This window comes from Ambystoma mexicanum, chromosome 13 (genome assembly GCF_040938575.1).
Source record: "Ambystoma mexicanum isolate Mex_15411 chromosome 13, UKY_AmexF1_1, whole genome shotgun sequence".
NCBI classification, from domain to species: Eukaryota; Metazoa; Chordata; class Amphibia; order Caudata; family Ambystomatidae; genus Ambystoma; species Ambystoma mexicanum.
In genome coordinates, this window is record NC_090938.1 from 47,259,794 (window position 1) to 47,284,730 (window position 24,937).

The 24,937-nt window shown below is 46.7% G+C and overlaps 1 protein-coding gene across 3 annotated transcripts in view; it reads left to right on the forward strand.

The window, feature by feature from the left end:
- CDK18 (cyclin dependent kinase 18) overlaps positions 1-24,937 on the forward strand; it is a 514,702-nt gene that overhangs the window by 436,186 nt on the left and 53,579 nt on the right. For all 3 annotated transcript variants that reach the window (XR_011282882.1, XR_011282881.1, XM_069633152.1), the window contains exons 14-15: positions 5,413-5,503; positions 24,516-24,593. Coding sequence is in view for 1 of the 3 variants with exons in the window: in XM_069633152.1 (XP_069489253.1) it covers positions 5,413-5,503; positions 24,516-24,593 (169 nt within the window). In the remaining 2 variants the exon portion in view is untranslated. The remainder of the gene's footprint in view (positions 1-5,412; positions 5,504-24,515; positions 24,594-24,937) is intronic.

A 24,937-nucleotide genomic window follows, 5' to 3' on the forward strand; every position in this document is an offset into this window, starting at 1 on the left:
CCCATGTCCACCGATGTTCTGAAACTAAGAATGCACCCACATTCCATCAAGATAGAGATGACATGGATGGGTATTGTTTTTTCCTGGGTCCTATATCGACACTTTAATTCGAACTGTCCAAGGCATTTTAGTGGTGTTTTATCTCCGTAGGGGTACATGTCTGCACTGGCTGCCCATAGTCAGGGCCTTTTTGACAATGTTTTGTAAACTTGTTCACTGACACCGTTTACCTTCGAAATGTGTGAGACTCACAGCCTGCTAGGATTTGAGACCTCAGCGCTTCGGTATTAGAATAATTGCCCAAATCACAGTGCTTCATTTTTCTGCATAACCTCATAACAAATGCATCGATGGTTTCCGCTTTCAACTGTTTGGTGCTGTGGAATATGTGTCTTTCATAATCCGCATTTGTGTGTGGAGTGAAGTACGTGGCCATGCCTCTTTCAAGTCTTGAATGGTGTCAATGGAGTCCGAGGGCAACTCGTCAAAGATGTCCCTCGTGGCAGAGCCCACAGCCAATTTATATAGGCATTGCATCCTGCATGGGCCCTCTGGCTCCCACATCTAAGTCCATTTCTCCCATCATGGCCCCATATTGCTGGTGTCAAAAATGTCAAAAGCGCCTGGCAGTTGGACGGCCAGCGACTCCTGCGCTCTATGTGGACCTTGTGCTGGTGTGATATGGGGAGCGCAGCTGGGATGTCCTGGTCCAACATTGTAATTCTGTGTCAGGTCCTTTTATACCCCTTCCCTTGTGGGCACTGGCCCCTGGTGTCACCCTACGATGTCCACTCTTCAAGGGAGCTACAGGGAGATCCTTCCGTGTGGTTCAGGTGTGGGGTCACCTCCCCCCACCCTGTTCAAGTCGACCACATGCACCAGCAGTGATCTTCTGAGCCCCACAGAGCCTCCCGCGGACGCCTGAACAGGCATGTCCACTGCCTCAATGAGGAGAGTGATTGCATTGGCTGGCACCTTAAATAGGCATGAGCACCGCTCTTCTGTGATCCATTGATCGTGCTCCAAAGCCTCATGTCCCCACTCACCACCACAGAAACGGGTGGCTCATCCGATGAGCTCCGTCTCCTTGGAGCGACCAGAGAACCAGCGCCGGTCAGCAGGCACGTTCCTCTACCGCCATGGCGTGCACCTCCTCTGTGTCCGGAGCCGCCGCCAGCGGTAACGTGGGCATTCTCCCTTCGTCGCCAGTGTCCCAGCCCAAGGCCGATTGTCCAGCTCTGTGGCTGAGCAGTTCAATAAGAACACAGAGACAGAGGGCCTCATTACACGGTAGGCAGTAAACCATGGCGCTATTAGCGCCATGGTTCATGCCGGTAATTTACCGGTACCGCCTTGGAGGAAAGGGGAATTACCGCCCTATTCCAAGGTTGGGAAGGCGGTAATTCCTCCTTCCTCCATTGCCCCTCCCCATTCCCATTTCTGCCCCATAGGGCATAATGGGAATGGGGAAGGCGCTAATTACGGTACCGCAAATTGTGGTACCGTAATTAGCACCCCGGTCCCTTTCCGGGTTCGTTTTTTAACGCCTTCTAAAAGCAGGCGTTAAGGCACCAACCCGCAAAGGGACCTCGTAGTAAGGCGGTAAGGGTTTACCGGTACCGGTAAAATACCGGTAAACCCTTACCGCCTACCGTGTAATGAGGCCCTGAGACTTACAAACACGTCTTTACTGGCTTTTACATAACTGGTAGTGCACCTTCCTCCTGAACTACTAGACTGTTACTGTCCAACATTACAATCTTGACAATCCGGGAGCTTTGCGGGCGGACTAGGAATAATTTGAAGACCCAAAAGAAAAGATTGCTATTGAAAATACTAATTGATCACTAGGCCTACGGACCCTGACAGGATTCACACAGAGTACTCGAAAATTTAACAGATATCAAATAGAGAGAGAGAGAGAGATACAGATATAGATTTGATGAAGAATGACATTGATATATCTTAGATATAGATTAGATATGGGTATAGATTAGATATAGATATATACATCAAGATTAAATATGTAGAGAGATAAGATAAATACGTGCTTTGCAAATTATTTACAAGTTACTTACTCAACCTACTCGCCCCCGAAAATGATTCCCGCCCCTCCAAATATGTTGAAAAAAAATCGACGTTATTAAATTAATTGGTGCATTTCAGCATTAATAAATATCATATTTGGGGCAATGCTGCCACCAAGTGGGCATATGCACAGTGATAGTTTATTTGCTGTCGACTGCAAAGTAAGATGCTTTTCAGTAAATAGCACATTAAATGTTTCTACATCCCTGTACTCACCATGAATGGCAAGGACAATGGAAATTGTCCTTGCCCCTTCATAAACTCTCCCCGCCTATGTGAGTGGCTGCTGAATATTTATATATATATACATCCAAATATTTAGAGAGAGAGAGAGATTAGCTATAGCTATGGATTAAATATATAAATACAGATGTGAATATAGATATATATATATATATATATATAGATTAAAGATTTAAGGATAGATATATTTAGTTTAGCCATAGATATGTATAGTGTAAACATAGCTGTAGATATACAGATATAGTTTAGTTATAGATCTGGTTATATATTCGATGTAGATTAGATATGTAGATTTAAGGACATATGTATATATATATATATATATATATATATATATATATATATAGCAATAGAATATATACATGTATATATATATATATATACATACATTGAGAGATTATATATAGCTATATAGATCTATATCTATTCTATATCTATATCCAAGATATTTATATCTGAATCTATATCCAATGTATAACTATATATATTCTATATCTATATTTTATATATATATATATACATATATATATATAGCTTCACCATAGCTATATATAATCTATACATATCTTCATCTGTATTTGAGCTGCATGTCTCTAAATCTATATGTTATCTATATCTGTTAAATATATTATATTAATTAAATATATGTAACATATATAGATTAGATATAGCTATGGTGTAGCCTATAGATATACAGATATAGCTATAGCTATATAGACATTACATTTAGAGTAGATATATAGCTTAGATACAGATATCCAGCTATAGGTATATTATGTATAAATCATATATATAGTTATACATTAGCTATAGATTTAGAAATAGACATATAGCTTGAATATAGATGAGATATACATATAGAGTAGACATGCCTATAGATATATAGATATTAGATATAGATGTATAGATAGATGTCTTAAATTTAGATATAGATTAAAGATATAGATTACATATAGGTTTAGATATATATACATATCTATGATAAAGATATACCTAGAGCTATAGCTATAGCTATAGATATATAGTATGTATATACCGTATATATCGTATGTATAGTTATACATTAGATAAAGATTTAAAGATAGATATATAGCTTGAATATAGATGAGATATACATAAAGAGTAGATATACCTAAAGATATATAGATATAGATATATAAAGCTTAGATGTATATATAGATTAGATACAGATATGGATTAGATATTGATTAGATATAGGTTTAGTGATATCTATATGGCTCAGGTAAAGACATACAGATATATTTTAGATATAGGTTTAAAGATAGATTTTAGGTCTAGATATCGATTAATGAACTAAAATCGGCTGTTCTCTTGTTGAGCTACCCCCCGTGTCTAATGTGTGGACTAATTACACACTAACAATGATCACAAATGTTGAGGGTGCATGCATGGTGTGAGTCAATGGCCTAAGCCCTAGGTCATGCACAAAACAAACACAAAAGGCTCTACTCCATGCACTCCACTCCTAATCTCCTCAGAAAAAATCAAATAGGCTTTTATAGATATAGATTAGATATAGGTTTGAAGATAGATTTTAGGTATAGATATAGATCAGATGTATGTTTAGGGATAGATATATAGTTTAGGTATATATATATAGATTAGATACAGATACAGCTATAGATTAATAAAAAAGTTTTAGAGATACATATATCGTTTAGCTATAGATATAGATTAGATACAGATATAGATTATATATAGGTTGAGAGATACATGTATAGTTTAGGTATAGATATATATTAGATACATACATAGATTGGATATAGCTTTAAAGATAAATAAATTGTTTAGCTATAGCTATAGCTTAAATACAGCTATAGACAAGACATAGTTTTAGAGATAGATATATAGTTTAGGTATAGATATAGATTAGATCAGATATAGATTAGATATAGGTTTAGAGATAGATTTTAGGTATAGATACAGATATAAATTAGATATAGATTTAGAGATAGATATATAGTTTAGGTATAGATATAGATTAGATCAGATATAGATTAGATATAGGTTTAGAGATAGATTTTAGGTATAGATACAGATATAAATTAGATATAGATTTAGAGATAGATATATAGTTTAGGTATAGATATAGATTAGATCAGATATAGATTAGATATAGGTTTAGAGATAGATTTTAGGTATAGATACAGATATAAATTAGATATAGATTTAGAGATAGATATATAGTTTAGGTATAGATATAGATTAGATCAGATATAGATTAGATATAGGTTTAGAGATAGATTTTAGGTACAGATACAGATATAAATTAGATATAGATTTAGAGATAGATATATAGTTTAGGTATAGATATAGATTAGATCAGATATAGATTAGATATAGGTTTAGAGATAGATTTTAGGTATAGATACAGATATAAATTAGATATAGATTTAGAGATAGATATATAGTTTAGGTATAGATATAGATTAGATCAGATATAGATTAGATATAGGTTTAGAGATAGATTTTAGGTATAGATACAGATATAAATTAGATATAGATTTAGAGATAGATATATAGTTTAGGTATAGATATAGATTAGATCAGATATAGATTAGATATAGGTTTAGAGATAGATTTTAGGTATAGATACAGATATAAATTAGATATAGATTTAGAGATAGATATATAGTTTAGGTAAAGATATAGATTAGATCAGATATAGATTAGATATAGGTTTAGAGATAGATTTTAGGTATAGATACAGATATAAATTAGATATAGATTTAGAGATAGATATATAGTTTAGGTATAGATATAGATTAGATCAGATATAGATTAGATATAGATTTAGAGATAGTTATATAGTTTAGGTATAGATATAGATTAGATAGAGATTTAGATTGGAAATAGGTTTAAAGATAGATCTAGTGCTTAGATATAGATATACATTAGATCATTAGAGACAGATATATATTAGATGAAGTTTTATAGATAGATATATAGTTTAGGTATAGATATAGATTAGATACGGATATAGATTAGAACTCAGATGCTTTTCTTGCAGGTTGACTGCACTGACATGCACAACTCATGATAAGTCTCTTGTGTTTTCAGTTTGAGGTGAAAAGCCGGATATCAGCAGAAGGTGGTTTACGGCACCCATATTTCAAGAGCCTTGGAGAACGAGTCCTACGTTTACCTGACAGTAAGTGCATCCTTTTCTTTTCGAAGAAAGTGAATTAAGATTTCCTTAGTACCCTTAGAAAATCCTGTGCTGTCCTGGGTAACACGAGGACACATTGCAGCGGGTAGCGCTTGGCTTAGGCAAGATAATGTGTAACCCTGCATGATGCACACACAGTAACACAAGCTTTCCGGCCCAAGGTATGAGAGGGTGCTCCCTGCAGAACTACAGTAACACACAGCCAAAGGCGTGAGCGAGAACTTGAGCCAAAGCATAAAACAACACAATGCACTGGGCGGGATGGGGGTCTTGAGACAGAGTTACAGCAACAGACTGCTTAGGGTTGGACGGAAGCTCGATACAGACCTTCAGAGACACAAGACCAATACAGGGCAAGAGAAGGAGCTCTCAGCTTACCTAAGCACAAGTCATACAAACACACGGCTAGAGAGGGAGCTCTCCTCAGAGCTTACTCAAGCATAAGCCTTCAAACATAGAGAAATAGAAGGAGACCTCCTGACAGCTCCTGACAGCTTACATGAGAATAAGCAATACAAACATAAGGCGCGGAAGTACACTCGCCTCAGAATCTTTATAGCCACAACAATACAGCTATAGGGCGAGATGCATCGATCTACAGGGCTTACATTAACATGTACCATGCAGGCTTAGTGCTTTAGAGGTAGTTTCTTGCTGAGTCTAAACGTAAACGCTCCATACAAAGAGAGCCATTCTGTATCCCTGGTTTAAGAGACAGCATTTTTTCATATTTTCTTTCATTATGCAAGAAGGTGACTGTTTCGATCAGAAATGGTGTACACTTGAGCAATCCCTTTGCAGGGTGCTTTGCAAAAGGTCAAAGTGATAAAATGGCAGGTCATGGACCAGGCAAAGGAGTGGGAATATTCTAGTGAGATCCCATGGGGATAGCACAGACCGACAACATAAGTTATGTGCAATAGGCGATCAACATTAGGTACAACTGGAGGGAGAAGGTGATGAAGGGGGTGGGATAATGTGCTTGTTTAGGGCACGGCCCCATCCAGGGAGAAGAGATGGAGTTTAACAGCAGATCTGAATGCAGCAAGGTCATACCAATGATAGAAAAGGTGCTATACAAATGCCCAATAACATTACAGAACATATATGGTGCCAGAGTATAGGGAGTAAAAAGGTGAAAGGGAGCTGTAGTGTGGCGGCACGGGGTGGACCAGAGATGCCGAGTAAAGTTCTGGTGGGAAGAAGAGGGGCAGCGTACATTTGGATTTGGGCGGTCGAAAAACACCAGACTGCTACTGGGCCAGTGAAACCTCCCCAGGAGTCATATACGCTGTGTGCACAAATATACTGATAGTGTGACATGGAGGCACAGCATGGTGTGGCAGAAAACATTTAGCTGTGCCACATAATGTGCAAGAGGCTGAACTGGAGGGTGAGTGGTCCACTGGTGAGGGTCGTAAAGGGGGTGAAGTTCGGGCCATGAAAAGAGCACATGAGAAATAAAGGCCCGCTGGGATGTGCACCCAGACAGAGGGGCGGGAAGGGCAATGAGGCAGTGATCAGACTGCCATTTCAATGCCGGCACAAAGGGCAGCCTGTGTTTTTCTGATGACTAATTGTCATCGAACCACAAGGCGTGGATCAGCGAGTGGTGGAGTTGGCCAGATAGGGAGGAGTCAGGCCATGAATTGATTCAAAGATGATGGGATGGAAATTGGATCATTGTGGCGTGGAGGTCCAGCATTCATATGGTTGGTGAGCAGAGGTGGGAGAGGAGCAGGGGAGGATTTACAGAGCACAAGATGCAAAGTTTGTGAATTGGTAAAGAGTAAAGAGAGAGGCTGAGAGGCGGCTAGAGGAGTGGTTGAGTCGACTGAGTACAAGGTCGGAGATGATCCTTCAAGTGGAGTGGTCAGTGAGGATGAGACTTATAGCAACTGCAGCTGAGGTGATGAATTTGTGGATCCTGAGATCGCTGTTGAAGGACTACTCCAATGTTACGATCCCTGGGGGAAGAAGGAAGAGGGGGAGAGGACAAGGGCGATGAGAAGGGGTAGGGCATGACAAGGCAGGAGGTAAAGTACCTCCATGGTAGATGGCCCAAAGACAGCTGGAGTAGAATTGGGGGAAACGTGGGAAAGTGGGTTATCTGGGTGACATTTGTTAGTAAGGGACAGGAGAACCTAAATTAGGGTATGCGTTTACTGAGAGGACGTGTCGAGGATACATGGGAGTGAGCCATGGCGGGAACGTGGGGAACTCCACCTGGGAGATGGGCGTGACCAGATATGTTATGTTATGTAAAAGGTACATATATAGCGCACAGTCACCAACGGAATTGGTCCCCAGGCGCTCTGGCAGATCTGTAAACAGGAAGGAGGGCGGGTAGGGTTAGTCGGGAGGAGGGGAGTAGGAGAGTGGGAGATATGACAGAGAAAGGGAGCACTCTAAGCAAGTGCAGTGTTTTGGGTGCCGATATGGGAGAGGATAGGAAAGAGAGAAGGGAGGTCAACAGGTTCAACAGCCACTGCAAGATTAGAGGCATGGGTCAATAGCATTGGCTGGGGTCACAGAGGTCATTGACCTCAAAATAGTACATTTAAAGCTGGCAAGTTGAGGGGTTTTCGAGTGGTTGGAGGGTTGTTGGGGTCAGCAGAGGGCTTTGGAAGGAGGGGGGCTAGCGTGGCTATTTTGAAACAGGCAAGGACAATCCCAGTTGTACGATGGAGATGTTAAAGATCGGGGAGGTACACGAGCAGGTCATAGATGACAAGGTGTTGAGGTTAATGGGGTTCAAGATGGTTTAGCTTTCTGGAGAATGGGTGCTAGTTCAGCGGGTGAGGAGAGAAGGAGGACAGAGGTCGCAGACAAGGTTGTAGGGAGTCAGAGGAAAAGGAGAGTTCTTTGAGATCTTAGAAGAGAAGAATTGGGCAAAGTTGTTAGCAGAGAGGATTGGAAAGTGCAGAGCATGGGAGAACATGACCTGTGGGGTAGTGCAGAGCACAGGGGAGCATGACCTGTAGGATAGTGCAGAGCACAGGGGAGCATGATCGGTAGGGAAGTGTAGTGCACAGGGGTGCATGACTTCCTGTGTAGTGCAGAGCAAGGGAGAACATGACCTGTAGGGTAGTGCAGAGCACAGGGGAGCATGACCTGTAGGATAGTGCAGAGCACAGGGGAGCATGATCGGTAGGGAAGTGTAGTGCACAGGGGTGCATGACTTGCTGGGTAGTGCAGAGCATGGGAGAACATGACCTGTAGGGTAGTGCAGAGCACCGGGAGGACAACTTGCTGGGTAGTGCAGAGCATGGGAGTACATGACCTGTAGGGTAGTGCAGAGCACAGGGGAGCATGACCGGTAGGGAAGTGTAGAGTCCGGGGTGCATGACCTGCTGCGTAGTGCAGAGCATGACTTGCCGGGTAGTGTGAGCACGGGGGGAGCATGACATGTAGAGTAGTGCAGAGCAGGGGGAGCATGACCTGTAGGGAAGTGTAGACAACGGGGTGCATGACCTGCTGGGTAGTGCAGAGCACGGGGGGAGCATGACCAGTAGGGAAGTGTAGAGCACGGGGTGCATGACCTGCTGGGTAGAGCAGAGTACGGGGGAGCATGACCTGCATGAGTAGTGTGAGCACGTGGGGAGCATGACATGTAGGGTAGTGCAGAGCACGGGGAGCATGACCTGTAGGAAAGTGTAGAGCACGGGGTGCATGACCTGCCGGGTAGTGCAGAGCATGGGGGAGCATGACCTGCATGGGTAGTGTGAGCACGTGGGGAGCATGACCTGTAGGGTAGTGCAAAGCACAGGGGAACATGACCTGTAGGATAGTGCAGAGTACAGGGGGAACTTGATCTGTAAGGTAGTGCAGAGCACAGGGGGTACACGACCTGTATGGCAGTGCAAAGCACGAGGGAGCGTGACCTGCTGCGTAGTGCAAATCAAGACGGGAGCATGACCTGTAGGGTACTGCAGGGTACGGGGGAGCATCACCTGTAGAATAGTGCAGAGCATGGGGGAGCATGACCTGCTGGCTAGTGTGAGCACAGGAAGGGAGCATGACCTGTAGGGTAATGCAGAGCACTGGAGGAGCATGTCCTGTAGGGTAGTGCAGAGCACGGGTGGAACATGACTTGTAGGGTAGTGAAGAGCACCAGGTAACATGACCAGTAGGGTAGTGCAAGCACGGAGGAGCATGACCTGTAGAATAGTGCAAGCACGGAGGAACATGACCTGTAGAATAGTGCAAGCATGGAGGAACATGACCTGTAGAATAGTGCAAGTATGGTGGGAATATGACTTGTAAGCACGGGGACAACATGACCTATAGGATACTGCAAGCATGGGGAAAACATTACATGTAGGGTAGTGATATCACATGATATGATAGTTTATTTATATAGCGCCTATATACAATGTGTTTGAAAGCGCTTCAAGGCAAGGGAGGGAACAAGGGAAAATACAATGACATTCTTACAGGTCATGAACAGTAAGGATGTGAAATTAACTATCGTACTCGGCCTGATGACATTTCAGATAGTGCAAGAGCTAAGACATAGATAAGGAAGGGAGGGAGGGGGAGAGTGGGAAGGAAATGGAAACAGACAGGCAACTACTGTACTAGGCCTGAAGACATTTCTGGTAGAGCCGGAGAAAACAAAAGGTGAGGGAGAGGGGTGCAGAAAGGGAGGGGAGGAACAACACAAGCAACTATCGTACTAGGGCTGACGACATTTCAGATAGTTCTGGAGGGGGGTGGAAGAGGAAAAAAACAAGTAAATGGAGGGGGGAGGAGACGGACGAGGTTGCTATCATACTAGGTCCAGGGACAATTCTGATAGAGTAAGCGCATAGAAGAAAGTAAGGGGAGGAGAGGAGGAGATCGGAGGAAGGGAGCGGGGAGGAGAGAACAGAGAGTAAACAGTCACAAAGAGTGGAGAAGCAAGAGGGGAGAGAGAATACAACTGCAGAAGTCAGTAGTAACACATAATGTTGCAAGCCAGGATACAAGATGAAGATGGGACCAGCATGATTCAGGGGCACCATGAGTACAAGATGCAAAGGAAGTCCAGCATGAGTCTTGAGAAAGGGTGGCGCACTGTGAATCAATGAAGTCCATAAAAGTCAAATCCAGCATTGGCCACAAGACGGTGATGGTGAAACCAGAAGGTATAAGGACAGACTCCTACAGAAGTAGCCTAGAGAGGGGAAAGGGGGAGCAGGGTAGAAGAATCAAGCAAAACAGGCAACACCTGTGTGTGCGAGGGGGGGCACAGAAAGGGGGGCATCATGTTCATGCAGAGCACAGGGGGAACATGACCTGTTGGGTAGTGCGAGCACAGTGGGGAACATGACCGGTAGGGTAGTGCAAGCATAGGGAGAACATGACCTGTAGGATAGTGCAAGCATGGCAGGAATATGACTTGTAGGGTAGTGCAATCACGTGGAGAACGTGACCTATAGGATACTGCAGGCATGGGGAGAGCATGACATGTAGGGTAGTGCAGAGCACAGGGGGAACATGGCCTGTCGGATACTGCGAGCATGGGGAGAAAATGACCTGCAGGGTAGTGCAGAGCACAGGGGGAACATGGCCTGCTGGGTAGTGCAAGCACAGCGGGGAACATGACCTGTAGGGTAGTGCAAGCATGGGGAGTATGTGACCTATAGGATACTGCAAGCATAGGGAGAACATGACCTGCAGGGTAGTGCAGAGCACAGGGGGAACATGGCCTGTAGGATAGTGCAGAGCACATGGGGAACATGGCCTGTAGGATAGTGCAGAGCACGGGGAACATGGCCTGTAGGATAGTGCAAGCATGGCAGGAATAAGACTTGTAAGGTAGTGCAAGCACAGGGGGAACATGACTTGTAGGATAGTGCAAGCATGGCGGGAATATGACTTGCAGGGTAGTGCAGAGCACAGGGGGAACATGGCCTTTCGGATACTGCGAGCATAGGGAGAAAATGACCTGCAGGGTAGTGCAGAGCACAGGGGGAACATGGCCTGTAGGATAGTGCAGAGCACAGGGGGAACATGACTTGTAGATAGTGCAGAATTAAGAGGTGAGATCGGAGCAAGGAGAGAGGGATGGTGAAGTAGCTGCAGTTCCCTTTATCCAATTTGGTAAACAGACCAAGAAAGAGCAACTTTTTTGGGAGGACAGGTGTGAAGGGGAGCAGTCCTTGTGCCATTATCTAAGGAAGAGTCACATGTTGGTCTTGAGAATGTGCATGTCTGTCACAAGGGCCAGATGGGGGAACTTTAGCACCTGGGTGTTCAAATGGACAGCCAGGGGCAGAGTTGACGTTGCAGGAGTCTTGCTCGATAGAGAACTGGGTAAGAGAGAGTGTGGACTAAAAGGGAGGAATTAACCTCTGCAGGATAAGGTGCCCGGGTGTCTACGTTATACATCAATTTAGAAAGGTGGATTTTGGGGGCAATGTTACGCACGATCCAGTATGGACACTCTTCCGTAGAGCTCTCCCGTCCCGGAGCCTCTGGCGACCGTTTGCTGCTCCTGCTTGATACTACTTTGGTCGCTGGTGTTATATCTAGGAACCTGAGGTGAGGCACTCCAGTTTGCAGTGTCTCACTCTCTGTGAGACTCTGCTACTGTGCCAGAATTGGCGATCGAAGCCTGGAAGAGGTGCGCGGCCTGTCGGGGCAGCCACTACATGATTGCTGCATTACTGTTCAGCCCCGGGCTCACCAGCACTGCGGTGCCCCTGCTGTGAGGCAGCCCACGAGGCAGGAGCCGCTGGGCCTGGAATCAACTTTATGTCATGTTATCCATTTTGTTCGAAAGTGCAGTGCAACTGACATCAAAAGGCAACCTGGCGCTAACTAGACTGAGAAGGCACCAAAGGCCGAGCAGAAAAATCAGAACAGCAAAGTTTTTAAAGTACGTCTGAATGCAGAGGGGCAACCGTAGACCGAATTGAAATGGGCAGGGCATTCCATAGCTTGGCAGCCCTCACAGAAAATGAGCGGCCACCAATTCGGACATGGCGAAATCTAGGCGAAATCTTTACATTTCAGGCTGCATTCTAGGGAGGAGAGCGCCCAGCCTGCAATGCCATTGCTGGTGGGTTACTTTGACGCAGGCTGCCACGGTGAGGGCGATTACGGCAGAGCCGCTGGACTGAGCTCACAAGAACTGCACGTGCCTGGGCTTGCACGCGCTGAGTGCATCCTGCAAAGGAACTTTAAACCTGGCCCCCATCATTACTCGTTGTGAAATGGATCCTCCCTGCTTCCCCAGGCACGGCGTAGGGGTAAGACATGCAACACTGTGGGGCTTCATATGCACACACCGGCTGCTACGCTGACTAGGCCCTTTCCTCTAGCCGGGCCCCGATTTACCTACCTGCGCAACAATTTATGGTGCGGCCCATGGCCTATTGCTCTGGTACCTGTCTGGCACTACCCCCCGCCCCCCAGGATGCTCTTTTTTTGAGTGCGTGTTGGGGGCCACCACTGTAACTGCATGCGAGGCACTAGGAGCGCTGGCTTCTTCTACCCACCATGCGTGGGAGCTTTACCTGCATTGGCTACTTCGAGCTCCAGGTATACCGGGTGCGCACCAGCTAATCCAAATCCTGATCCTTTTGTGCACTAAGCCATCATATTGTGGGGGGGTGCACACAATACTCCTACTAACTGCCGCAGGTTCTGGTGCACTATTATCTACGTGGGGGGTGGAGACCGGCCAGAGAAAGAACTGGAGAAACACTCCATGTTAGCGCATAGCTAGTGTTTGATGATGCCGACCCCGGCCCTGACATCCGCGCGGTCCACTTGGAGTTTGGGGCTGTCACAAGCAGAAACCTAAGGGAGCTGCGCCACTGCGCACATGCCTGTGCGGGGGAGAAGCAGAGTTCTATAAATATGTATGCCAAGACCACCCCTTAGACAGCCGAGGTCGCTGGCAATGCCCCGCTGTCGGCTGCAGAGGGTGACCGCAGAGTAACTACGGAGATGCAGTGTATGATGGCATGTATGTAGGAGGTTTTCTCTGCAATCATTAACAAGCTGCACAACATGAGAAGTACAATCTGTTGCATCAAATCTCAGCTGATTAAAGGCGGGTCTTCAACTGACGGAGGCGGACACCAGGCTCAGCGCTTTGGAAGACAACATTGCCTCGCTAAAATTCCGATGTGACCTCATTCACCAAGCAAGTCAATATGGTCACCAGAAAGAACGATGAGCTGGACTCAAGGTCGCATTGCAACAACATTCGAATTATTGGAGTCCCCAAAAACAACCTGAATGGTCCCATGGAGGATTTTGTGGAGCACACTATCTTGATCCTCCTTGACCATCCCAAGCTGTCACCACAGGACACGGTGAAGCGGGATCACAGATCCCTGATGCTGAGGCCCAAGCCTGTATACTGAATTAACAAGACCAGGACGCGATCCTGCGCACCACCAGAGAAATGGGCGAGCTACTCTTGGGCTCCAGTAGGTTCTATTTGTAGCCGGATTTCTCTGTGGCAGTACAGTAAGAAAGGAAACATTGGTCACAGTGAAAAAGAGGCTTTGAGATTTGGGCATGAAGTACGCCATGTTGTATCCAGCTAAATTGCGTATTGAAGGCAGGCACAAGATGTACTTCTTCAGACTCCTGGAGGAAACCATGACATTTATAGACGAGCAAGCCGCTGGGTCATGTCGCTCTATGCTTGCCCACATTTCTCCTTTTCCGTTGCTTAGACCTGCTTTGACGCACTTCTGCAGCACCCCTGTTCGGTACCAAGCTCTTTTTTCTCCACATCACCTCTCCGTTACTCGCTGCCTCAGGAGTTATATTGATGTTTGACGCTCTTTACTTCAATAGTCGTCCATGTGGCCCAGGCCACCTTCCGTGTGCCGGCCCCCCCATGCAATGTTCCAATGTTTGTTGGGAGGCTCGATTTTGGGGATTCATCTCCCCATTTGTGGGGAGAATGAGGGAGGGGACAGAGGAGTGGGGGGTTGAAAATGGGGTTTAAAATGCACTTGGTTTATTTTGCCGTCAATATTCATGGCACTACCTGCGACACTCTCTCTCATAGGTGGGTTGCTGGTGTGTGGGAGGTGTGTTCTACACTGGGATAATTGGTGAGCTTACGTGCCTAAATTGGAACATTCAGGGGATTGGGAACCTGATCAGAAGGCAGAAGCTTTAATTCCCGCAGGAAAGTCATGCGGTGAGGGAGGGATGTGAGGGATTCATCAGAAAATGGGGTAAGGACAGGTTCTATACCACATACGCCACACAGTCCAGGGGGGTAATGATCCTGCTCCATAACTCTACCCAGTCACAAACAGGAAGGTTCATATGGACCCACTGTGTAGATACGTCATGGTTTATGGAGCACTAGCGGGCAGAGAATTAATCTTGCTGAATATATCTGGTCTCAACTTGGATGATCCTGGATTTTATGCTGCACTCTTGGATATGATTTCTCTGTATCCCCTGGTACCTATAGTGTGGGGTGGAGACTTCAGTACCATTCTAGATATGAACCTAGATAGATATGGTCAAAGCTTGAGGGTATTTACAAGAGCTGCCAGAATGATACAGGACAGGATGACCGACCTACATATGTTGGACGTGTGTAGCGTCCTTCACCCATGTGTCATGAACCGCCGATTACGTCCATTCTGGACTTCCTGGTCCATGATGCACCGAGGTCTGAACTCTGTGTTCCTTCCAACATGGCTGTCACTTTCGAAACACTGCTTACCAGCCTTTGCGTGTTACGTGCAACCTCCTACTAAACAGCCACGCCCCCACGGCTCTGCGCGTCTCAACGCTACTGCTTGGAGTAGTCAGACGTGTGTTACCGGAGTCCGCTCGGCGTTCCCTTTCTAGTCCTTGTTCCAAATTCCCTGATTCTAATTCCCGTTCGTTCCCTCTCCTTGCCCTACCTACTTCCGTGCTTCCTTCCTGGATCCTCTCTGTACTCAGTCCTACAATACTCCCGTACCTCCGAGTCAGGACATTGTTTCCTTCCTGGTTCCCGATCCTGGATGTTTGAACGTTACCCAGCGTAGGACATTGCAAACCTCACGCTGGAATCCGAAGACTCGCACACAGGCCTGTATAATCCCGGACCGTGCGAATGAAGGAAGTCACTTCCAAGAAGGTTGCAAGTAAGGAAAAACAGGTGAGAAGGGGAGAGACTTGTGACAGATTGAGACGCCTCAAACCTGATACAAAGGCAGACATGGAAGCCACAGTTCAAGACCTCATGCGAGGTATGCAGGAATGAACTACTGAAGTCCAGAACCTTAAGTCAGAGAATGCGGCATTAAAGCAGTTAGTTTTATCTCGTGACTCTGCAGCCAAAGAAAGTGTGATGTTGGGAGGAGTAGTGGACAAATACGATGGCTCATCAAAAACCCTCTGTTCCTTCCTTGATTCTTGTTTGGTACATTTTACCTTCAAACCGTACTACTTTTCCACCCCAAGAGCTAAGGTGGGATTTGAGATATCACATCTCACGGGCAATGCCTTAACCTGGGCAACCCCCTTAGTCAATGCGGGTGATGCACTCCTGGATAATTACGATGGGTTTGTGGACGCCCTTAAGTCCATGTTTGATCGCCCAGAACTTGTGTTCAGTGCACAAGAAAGACTGCTTGAATTCCATCAAGGGTCCCAGGATATGGTTACATATGTGACCCGCTTTAAACAACTAGCAAAAGAGGCTGATTGGTCCCAAGAAGCCAGCTTCACCCTCTTTCGACGAGGTCTGAATGATGAAATAAAGGATGAATTAGCTAGGGTAGCTTGCCCAAGCTCCTCCCAAGATCTCACGGACCTCTCTCTACAGATTTATTTCCGGATCCAAGAAAGGAAGGCAGAGAAAAGGAAGTCTAAGCCAACATCCCCAAAGGCAGTCACAGACCACCCCTACAAGAAAGAAGCTGTTGCATCCCAGGTCTCAGATCCAGAACCCATGCAGCTAGGTGCCTTCCGAGGACCAATTTCCTCCCAAGAAAGGATCTGTTGGATCAATACAGGACTGTGTATGTATTGTGCCTCTGAAAAAACACCTTGTAAGAGAGTGTCCTATTGCGCCGCCTCGGCGTTCGGGAAACGCCAGCTCCCGATCCTAAATGGAGCACAGTTTCAGGAGAAAGATGTTCGCTCCTCATCAATTCCTTCCTTGAACTCCCCAGGACAGAACAATCTCATGATTTTGCAGACATTTTTGTCACCTTCCAAAAAAGAGTCCTACCCCATCCTGGCCTTAGTAGATTGCGGGGCCATGGGCATTTTCATAGATCATGATTGGGCCTTCAGCCATAACATTCCCCAGGAAACCAAAGAGGTAATGCAACCTGTTGAAGCCATTGATGGCAGACCCTTTTCTTCGGGACCCATAACTCATCAAACCAAGGAGATTCAGCTTTCGATAAACAACCATCAAGAGATTATTAGATTTGACATCATACGATCTGCCCACTATCCCATGGTTTTAGGCATGCCTTAGCTACAGAAACACAATCCATAAATCAATTGGGCCGCAGGCTCCTTGTTTCTTGGATCAGAACACTGCATGCCCCATTGTTTATCTCTTACCACCTTGCCAAACCCCTCAGAAAATCTCCAGGAACCCCGGCAATCCTCGGTAACTGTCTCCAACATCGTCCAGATCCCCAGGCATACCAAACATACTCAGATGTGTTTTCAATGGCCATTGTTCAATCTCTCCCACCTCACAGACCTGAAGATTGTGCCATTGATACTGAACCTTCAGCGGTGATTCCCTCTGGAAGAATGTTAATTCTATCCGAGCCAGAAAAGAGGGCCCTCAGAGAATATCTGGACACCAACCTAACAAACTGAACTATTCGACCTTCCAAGTCCCCAGCGGGAGCCTCTCTCTTCTTCGTTCCTAAGAAAGATTCCAAGGAGCTTAGACCATGTTTGGATTACCGTGGCCTTAATCAATGCACCCTCAAGGACCATTACCCATTACCTCTTATTTCGGACATCCTGGAAGCAGTGAGGGGTGCAGTCATCTTCACTAAACTCTATCTCAGGGGTGCCTACCATCTCATTCGTATAAAAGAAGGCGATGAGTGTAAAACAGCCTTCAGAAACTCCCTTTGGCCACTTTGAGTATCTGGTGATGCCCTTTGGACTTGCTAATTCCCCCGCTGTATTCCAACGTTTCATGGATCGGGTTTTTTCTGACATGTTGTTCCTTTACGTCATTGTATACCTAGACGACATATTGATTTACTCCAAGGAACCTCGGAAACACTCAGAACACGTCAAGGCAGTTCTACAGCATTTACGTGAACATAAGCGCCTGGCCAAACCTGAAAAATGTCTTTTTCATGTATCCACCGTTCACTACCTCAGATTTGTTCTTAGCCCAAAAGGCATTGGAATGGATTCTTCCAAGGTTGACTCCATCCTGTCTTGGCCTGTTCCTACCACTGTGAAACACATTCAATCCTTCCTGGGGCTCGCTAACTTTTACAGGAAATTCATACCCAAGTTTTCCGACATTTTACACCCTATAGTCACACATTTAAAGAAAGACACTCCGTTTCAGTGGTCCTCAGCTCAGGAGTCAATATTTCAACGATTGAAATTGGAGTTCAATCAAGTCCCTATCGTAGCTCAACCTGATACAGACCGACCCTTCCTAGTTGAAACTGATGCATCCGACTACGCCATCGGAACAGTTTTGAAACAAGAGCTTAATGACAAGATGGAACATCCCATTGCCTATCTCTCCCGTACTTTGACTCCCAGTGAAACTCATTATTCCGTCCTGGAGAAGGAGTTGCTAGCCATCAGGCAAGCCTTCACTGACTGGCGTCATCTCCTTCTGGGAACCAAACACCCAGTACAAGTCCGTACGGACCAGCTGAACTTACAGGTCTTACAATCCCTGGGGTGCAGAAACAGCCATCAGGCCCGCTAGGCCTTCTTTTTTGCCCAATATAAATTCCAAATCCACCATTTTCCTGGAGCACATAACCTCATAGCTGATGCCCTGTCCAGGCGTCCTGATTATGAACCCCTTGAGGACCGGACCTTTCCCAAGATGTTTCCTAACACAATGTTCGTTGCTCAAGCCATTACACTACAGGAGGATATTCGAGCCAAGACACCGGCTTCCAAACTTTGGAAGGAGTTTAAAGGAAGAAATTTAAGGAACCTCAAGATGAAGGACGGATTTCTATTCAAGGAAACACGGCTGCTATTCCCACACAAGAGCTGAGACTTAAGATCACAAATCTATGCCATGATACCCTCCATTCCGGACACTGTGGAATCACCAACACCCTCCGTCTTATACAGAGACAGTTATGGTGGCCAAGGATGAAAGACGACGTAAGAACTTATGTCCAATCCTGAGCAGTGTGCAATCAGAATAAATATGATAACAGAAGACCAGCGGGTCTCTTACATCAACCAGCGATACCGACGAGAACTTGGGAAATCATTGCCACAGATTTACCGTGGAATTACCCCAATCAAGAGGATACACAACCATAATGGTTACCATCGATTTGTTTACACACATGGCTCATTTTACACCTTTGTACAAGCTACCATCTTCATCTGAATTGGCTGGAATTTTTCTGGAACACATATTCAGGCTTCATGGCCTACCTTCCAAGATCATTTCCGACAGAGGGCCCCAGTACATATCCCAGTTTTGGAAACAACAATGTCGGATATTGGGGATCCAGTGTGCATTATCCTCGGGGTATCATCCACAGACCAATGGAGCAACTGAACAAGTCAACCAGACCTTGGAACAGTACCTTCGCTGCTTCGCCACCAAGGTACAGGATGATTGGTCACTCTTGATTCCTGTAGCCGAATTAGCCTACAACAATTTGGATCATTCAGCTATCAAGATCAGTCCGTTCTTTTGCAGCCAAGGATTTCACCCTTCAGTACTACCCTCCGTTCTTCCACATCCTACCCCAGTTCCTCCGGTCGATTCCTGGATTGAAACACTGATCAATGTGCACAAGGAAGCCAAGGAACACCTGTAAAAGGTCCAAAAAGATGTTGAACACTATGCAGACACTAAAAGAAGGCCTAGTCCTTCTTATGCAGTCGGAGATATGGTTTAGTTGTCTTTAAAACTCCTTCCTCAACATTTACGACCAAATAAATTGGCTCCCAGGTATTACGGACCTGTCTCCATAAGGGAAATTGCTAATCCAGTGGCCTATCGACTCCGATTTCCAGAGTCGTGGAAAAGGATCCATCCAGTCTTCCACACTTCTCTGTTAAAACCATTTGTTCAATCCACTCGAACTCCTCCAAGACCAACTCCAGTAATTGCCAATAACCAACTCGAATTCGAGGTTTCCAGGATATGTCACTCCAGGTACAGAAAAGGTCAACTCCAGTATTTGGTCGAATGGAAAGGATATCCTCCCAGTGAGCGCACCTGGGAACCTGTCTCTAACATGAATGCCCCCCGATTGATACAAAGATATCATCATATCCACCCAGGCAAACCCGGAGGTGCCGGGCTTCGGAGGAAGCATACTGTCATGAACCGCCGATTACGTCCATTCTGGACTTCCTGGTCCATGATGCACTGAGGTCTGAACTCCATGTTCCTTCCAACATGGCTGTCACTTTCGAAAACACTGCTTACCAGCCTTTGCACGTTACGTGCAACCTCCTACTAAACAGCCACGCCCCCGCGGCTCTGTGCGTCTCAACTCTACTGCTTGGAGTAGTCAGATGTGTGTTACCGGGGTCCGCTCGGCATTCCCTTTCTAGTCCTTGTTCCCAATTCCCTGATTCTAATTCCCGTTTGTTCCCTCTCCTTGCCCTACCTACTTCCGTGCTTCCTTCCTGGATCCTCTCTGTACTCGGTCCTACAATACTCCCGTACCTCAGAGTCAAGACATTGTTTCCTTCCTGGTTCCCGATCCTGGATGTTTGAACGTTACCCAGCGTAGGACCATGCAAACCTCACGCTGGAATCCGAAGACTCGCACACGGGCCTGTATAATCCCGGACCGTGCGAATGAAGGAAGTCACTTCCAAGAAGGTCGCAAGTAAGGAAAAACAGGTGAGAAGGGGAGAGACTTGTGACACCATGTGACCGGGGTTATACATTCCACTCTATGGTGCATGACTCCTTCTCTCGTATTGACCTGTAGCTCTTATCTAGCATCCTGCTTGGTGTTGTCACCGATGTGAGCATTCTGCCTAGGGCATTCTCCAACCACTCCCCCATCTTACTCTCGAGATGCGTGGGCTCCCTAAGGCCCGGCCCAACTGCCACTCAAGAACTCCTAGACGTAGGCTTTGAAACTCCAGGATCATGTTCAATTGTACTTCCAGACAAATTAAAGTTTGCTGGCCTTGATGGGTGCATTGTGGGAGGCCTTTAAGGCCTATATCCATGGGATTGCAATGTCTACTGAGTTTGGAGATCTCAGGACCATCAGGAGAGACATTAAAGACAGCGAAGATTCTCTTTGCCCCCTAGAGCAGCGATACTCCACTCAACCCCCCTCGGCCACGCTCTCGCAGGCCGGTGAAGCTTTGGACACTTTCAGGGCCCACACAGAGAGGGAATTAAAATTCTTAGACACCCCGGCTACGGCTAGACGGTTTGGAGAAGATGCACGCCCTGGCCAGCTGCTAGCTCGTACAGCCCACCAGGCGAATGGGAGCGGCTGCATTCCACTCATTAGAAATAGGGAAGGAGACTTTGTGCATACTCTCTCTGATGTCAATAAGGTTTTTGAGTCCTTTTACACCAAACTATATGCCAATAAAGATGTCTGTTCATCTGCGGACATTGCTAGTTTTTTGGATAAACTTCCCATTCCACACCTGTCCCCGGAGGCTGCGATTCAACTCAATATTCCCATCTCCAAGGATGAAATCGCTCACACAATTGATGCTCTGCGTACGGGGAAATCCCCCGGCACTGACAGACTTACTGTTGAATTTTACAAGCACTTTAAGGCCTTCCTAGTTCCTTACCTCCACAAGGCATGGGTGGAGGCCCTTGAATTGCACAGGCTTCCCACAACCATGAGGGAGGCGGTCATCACCATGCTCCTGAAATACAACCAGCCGGCAGAGGAATGCGGGTCACACAACCCTCTTTCAATGATAAATTCTGACCTTGAGATATTTGCTAAGATATTAGCTAGGTGCTTAATCCCGCTTATGCCAAGTATAATTCATCCCAATTAGGTGGGCTTTATAACTCAATGGTCGACAGTGTTTAATTTACGTCGGCTCTTCAATATTCTGCCACAGATACACCCGGATGCTCTGGCGGTGGCGGCCACACTCGATATTGAAAAGGCTTTCGACTCCGTCTCATGGCAATTCATGTATGCAACACTTGATAAATGCAAATTTAGCCCTGCTTTTGTGTCGACGGTGCAGATCGTGTGAACATCTCTGTTCACTAGAGTTAGCCCAAACGGTATGCTTTCAGCACTGCTACCTATTGCCGGGGCCACATGCCAGGGATGTCCCCTATACCCCCTGTTATTCGCCATAACCATAGAACCTTTGGCAGATCTCATCAGACATAAACACAAACACAGAGGTATCAGGATGGCTGGGAACTCAGAAAGGATATCTCTCTATGCAGATGATGCTATAGTGTATGTGAGGGACCCTGGGGTTCACCTGGCTCTGATAATGCACAATGTCCTCGAGTTCGGGGATCTATCGGGCCTTCGAGTTAACTGCACCAAGTCAGAGATTTTCCCCCTAAGTGAGGCTGTGGCCAAACCTCATGGGAAGCTCGGTATCACTTGGGCCCCAATGGAGATGAGATACTTGGGGATAGTGGTGACGCGGCATTGTGCCATTTTGCTAACACCCAATTACACAGCAGGCATCACGGGTCTCACGCTTAGGCTTCAGGTATGGGCGCGACCAGCGTTGGCTATTGCGGGCAGAATAGCCCTGCTCAACATGAGCGTTCTTCCCAAACCCTCTACTTTTTTCAAAATATACAACTGTGGCTTGCGGCAGGATTCTTTACGGAGTTAGACACCAGTATCAATAATTTTTTGTGGCACTCGGGAGCAGTGCGCCTTAAGTGGGACACTCTGGACTTAACTTATGCGCGAGAGGGTTCGCAGCTCCTGATTTGCGCCTGTACTGGTTGGCGGCGCAAGCTCAGTATGCAGTCTACTGGTTTGCGCATGAAGCGTGCCTTCCTCGCGTTAAGCTTGAGAAATACTTGGCGAGGAGTCGGGATATCAAGTCTCTGGTGCTTCCGCCCTGGTTTGCTGACCCAGGCCCATTTCACCCCACGAGGGTGACTGCTCTAGCTTGGCAGAAACTTTGGAATCTCCTGGGGGTAACCTAGCCAAAGGGTTTTTAAAGCGCTGTAGGCGGAATTTCCTGTTGAGCCGGGCAATGATCCCACAGTAGGGTATGCCATGACTGCATATGGCACCCGCAGCATTGTTTCTGCACTTTATAGCATGATTCAGGACTGGGCCCCATTGTCCCTAACTGGACATTGTAGTCACAGATGAGACCTGGGGGGGGGTATGTGTACCCAAACCCACGAGGTCTCCACAACTCCTGTTTGCATTTAATACAGCTGAAAGTTTTGCATAGATAGCACTAGACCCCATCCTGATTGCAACTTTTTTCTCAGAGACATACAGGTTGTTGCCACAGATGGAGAGATGGCAACACGGGCTATTTTCACATGGTGTGGCGGTGCCCCAGGTTGGGCGCTTCCTGGGGTGATGTCTGTGCTGTGCTTTCAGACGTGGTTGACAGCAGACTCGAGGCCACTCCCATATGCTGTTTGTTTCATGTAATCGAATATTTTACAGGTCCCCAGGCGCAAACTGGCCAGTGGATGTCTACTACTGGCGATGCAATACCTGCTGCTACACTGGCTTAAGCCCACAGTTCCTTCACCCCGGCACTGGATGCGGCCCGTCACCTGGGTCAATGCCACAGAGCACCAATGGGGATCGCTGCAACCGGTGGCGTCGCTAGGGAGGGCCATGGGGGGGCCAGGGCCTGTGCCCCCCTGGCGACTCCACTGCCTGCAACCGGTGGGCAGCCACCCCAGAGAGATATGGCAGCCCTTCCGCTCCTTCCTATTGCGGGCACAGCAAGACGCTGAGTAGCCTAATCTACCAACTGGTGCCCACTCATCCTCCCCGCTGCTTTCAACCCCGTGACGCCTTCACCCGGTCCTACCTGCATCCTTTTTTGTTTCACTTTTGAGTGTTTCTGCTGCCACATGTGCTTTTTGTTCAACCACCATTTCCTGCCATGATATATGCCTTGCCATGCTGACTCAGGCTGTTACTATGCCATGTGTACAATGTGTATGTACGTTATGCTACCAAGTGCTTTAATAAAGAAACTTGAAACGTGGATGTTGGGGTTCGGAGTGTGGGAGGCACCATGATATTGGAGGGTAAGAATAAAGAGGATAGAAGAGGGGGGTCAGAGGGTTGCGGATGTGTGTCAGCCGTTCACTGAAGGCGTGTTAGACATTAGGGTGCAAGATGGAGGGGGCGGGTGATGGAGGGCGGGTGATGGAGATTCTGAAAGTTTCATGTCCCCCTAGGAGTGCATTAGGACCATTGGTGGAAGGAGAGCCACAGATCAGGGGGGAAGTAGTGGGCCAGAAGCACTATAGATAGGAAGTGGGAGCGAGGACTTGAAGAAGAGAGGATGAAGGAAACACGGAAGAAGGGTTAGCCCAGGAATTGCACATTAATAGGTTATTTATAACACGTTTAATACACAGAGGTTTCTGAGCACGGTCCGGGGATCGAATCTGTGGTGCTCAGCGTCGTCTTGCTTCCAAGACGAGCGCATTGCCTCTGAGCTATGCGTTGCCCCTGAGCTATCCTCTGGAGACTAGTGGGAGGGGCGGCCATGACAGAAGCTGCTTTCCGAGAGACACAGTCATGAGTGCGGCGGGAGTCTTGTGGCATGAAGTTGGGGTGTTCTGTAGACGAGCCCGATGTCGCTTCTCTGGGGCCTTCACACTCTCCCGTTTCTTCCCCTATTCCAGCTGTCTCCATCTTCACGCTCCGAGAGATCCAGCTTCAGAGAGATCCAGGCTTCCGGACGTCGGTCTTTCATCCAACAGGTGGGCAAAGCTGGCAGGGTGTACGAGAGGAAAGCCGGGGTGCAGGGCGTGGGAGGGGGGCACGGGGCTATAAAGAGCGGGGCGTGCACAAGAGGGCAGGGGTGAGTAGGACATACGGTGCAACAAAGACACTTAGCACTTGGCTGTATCTCGAACGTTCTCCCCCTGTGGATAGCTTGCGAACCGTGTCTCACCCAGCGACATCTCCCTAAAGTTTCCATGTTACCCTTCTGTTCCTTTCCCTTGGTGGGTATCTCGTATACCCTTCCCATCACTCTTCCAGGAACACCCTCAGCACTCTCTCTCTCTCTGTCTGTCTGTGGATCACTCACTCTATAACTCTT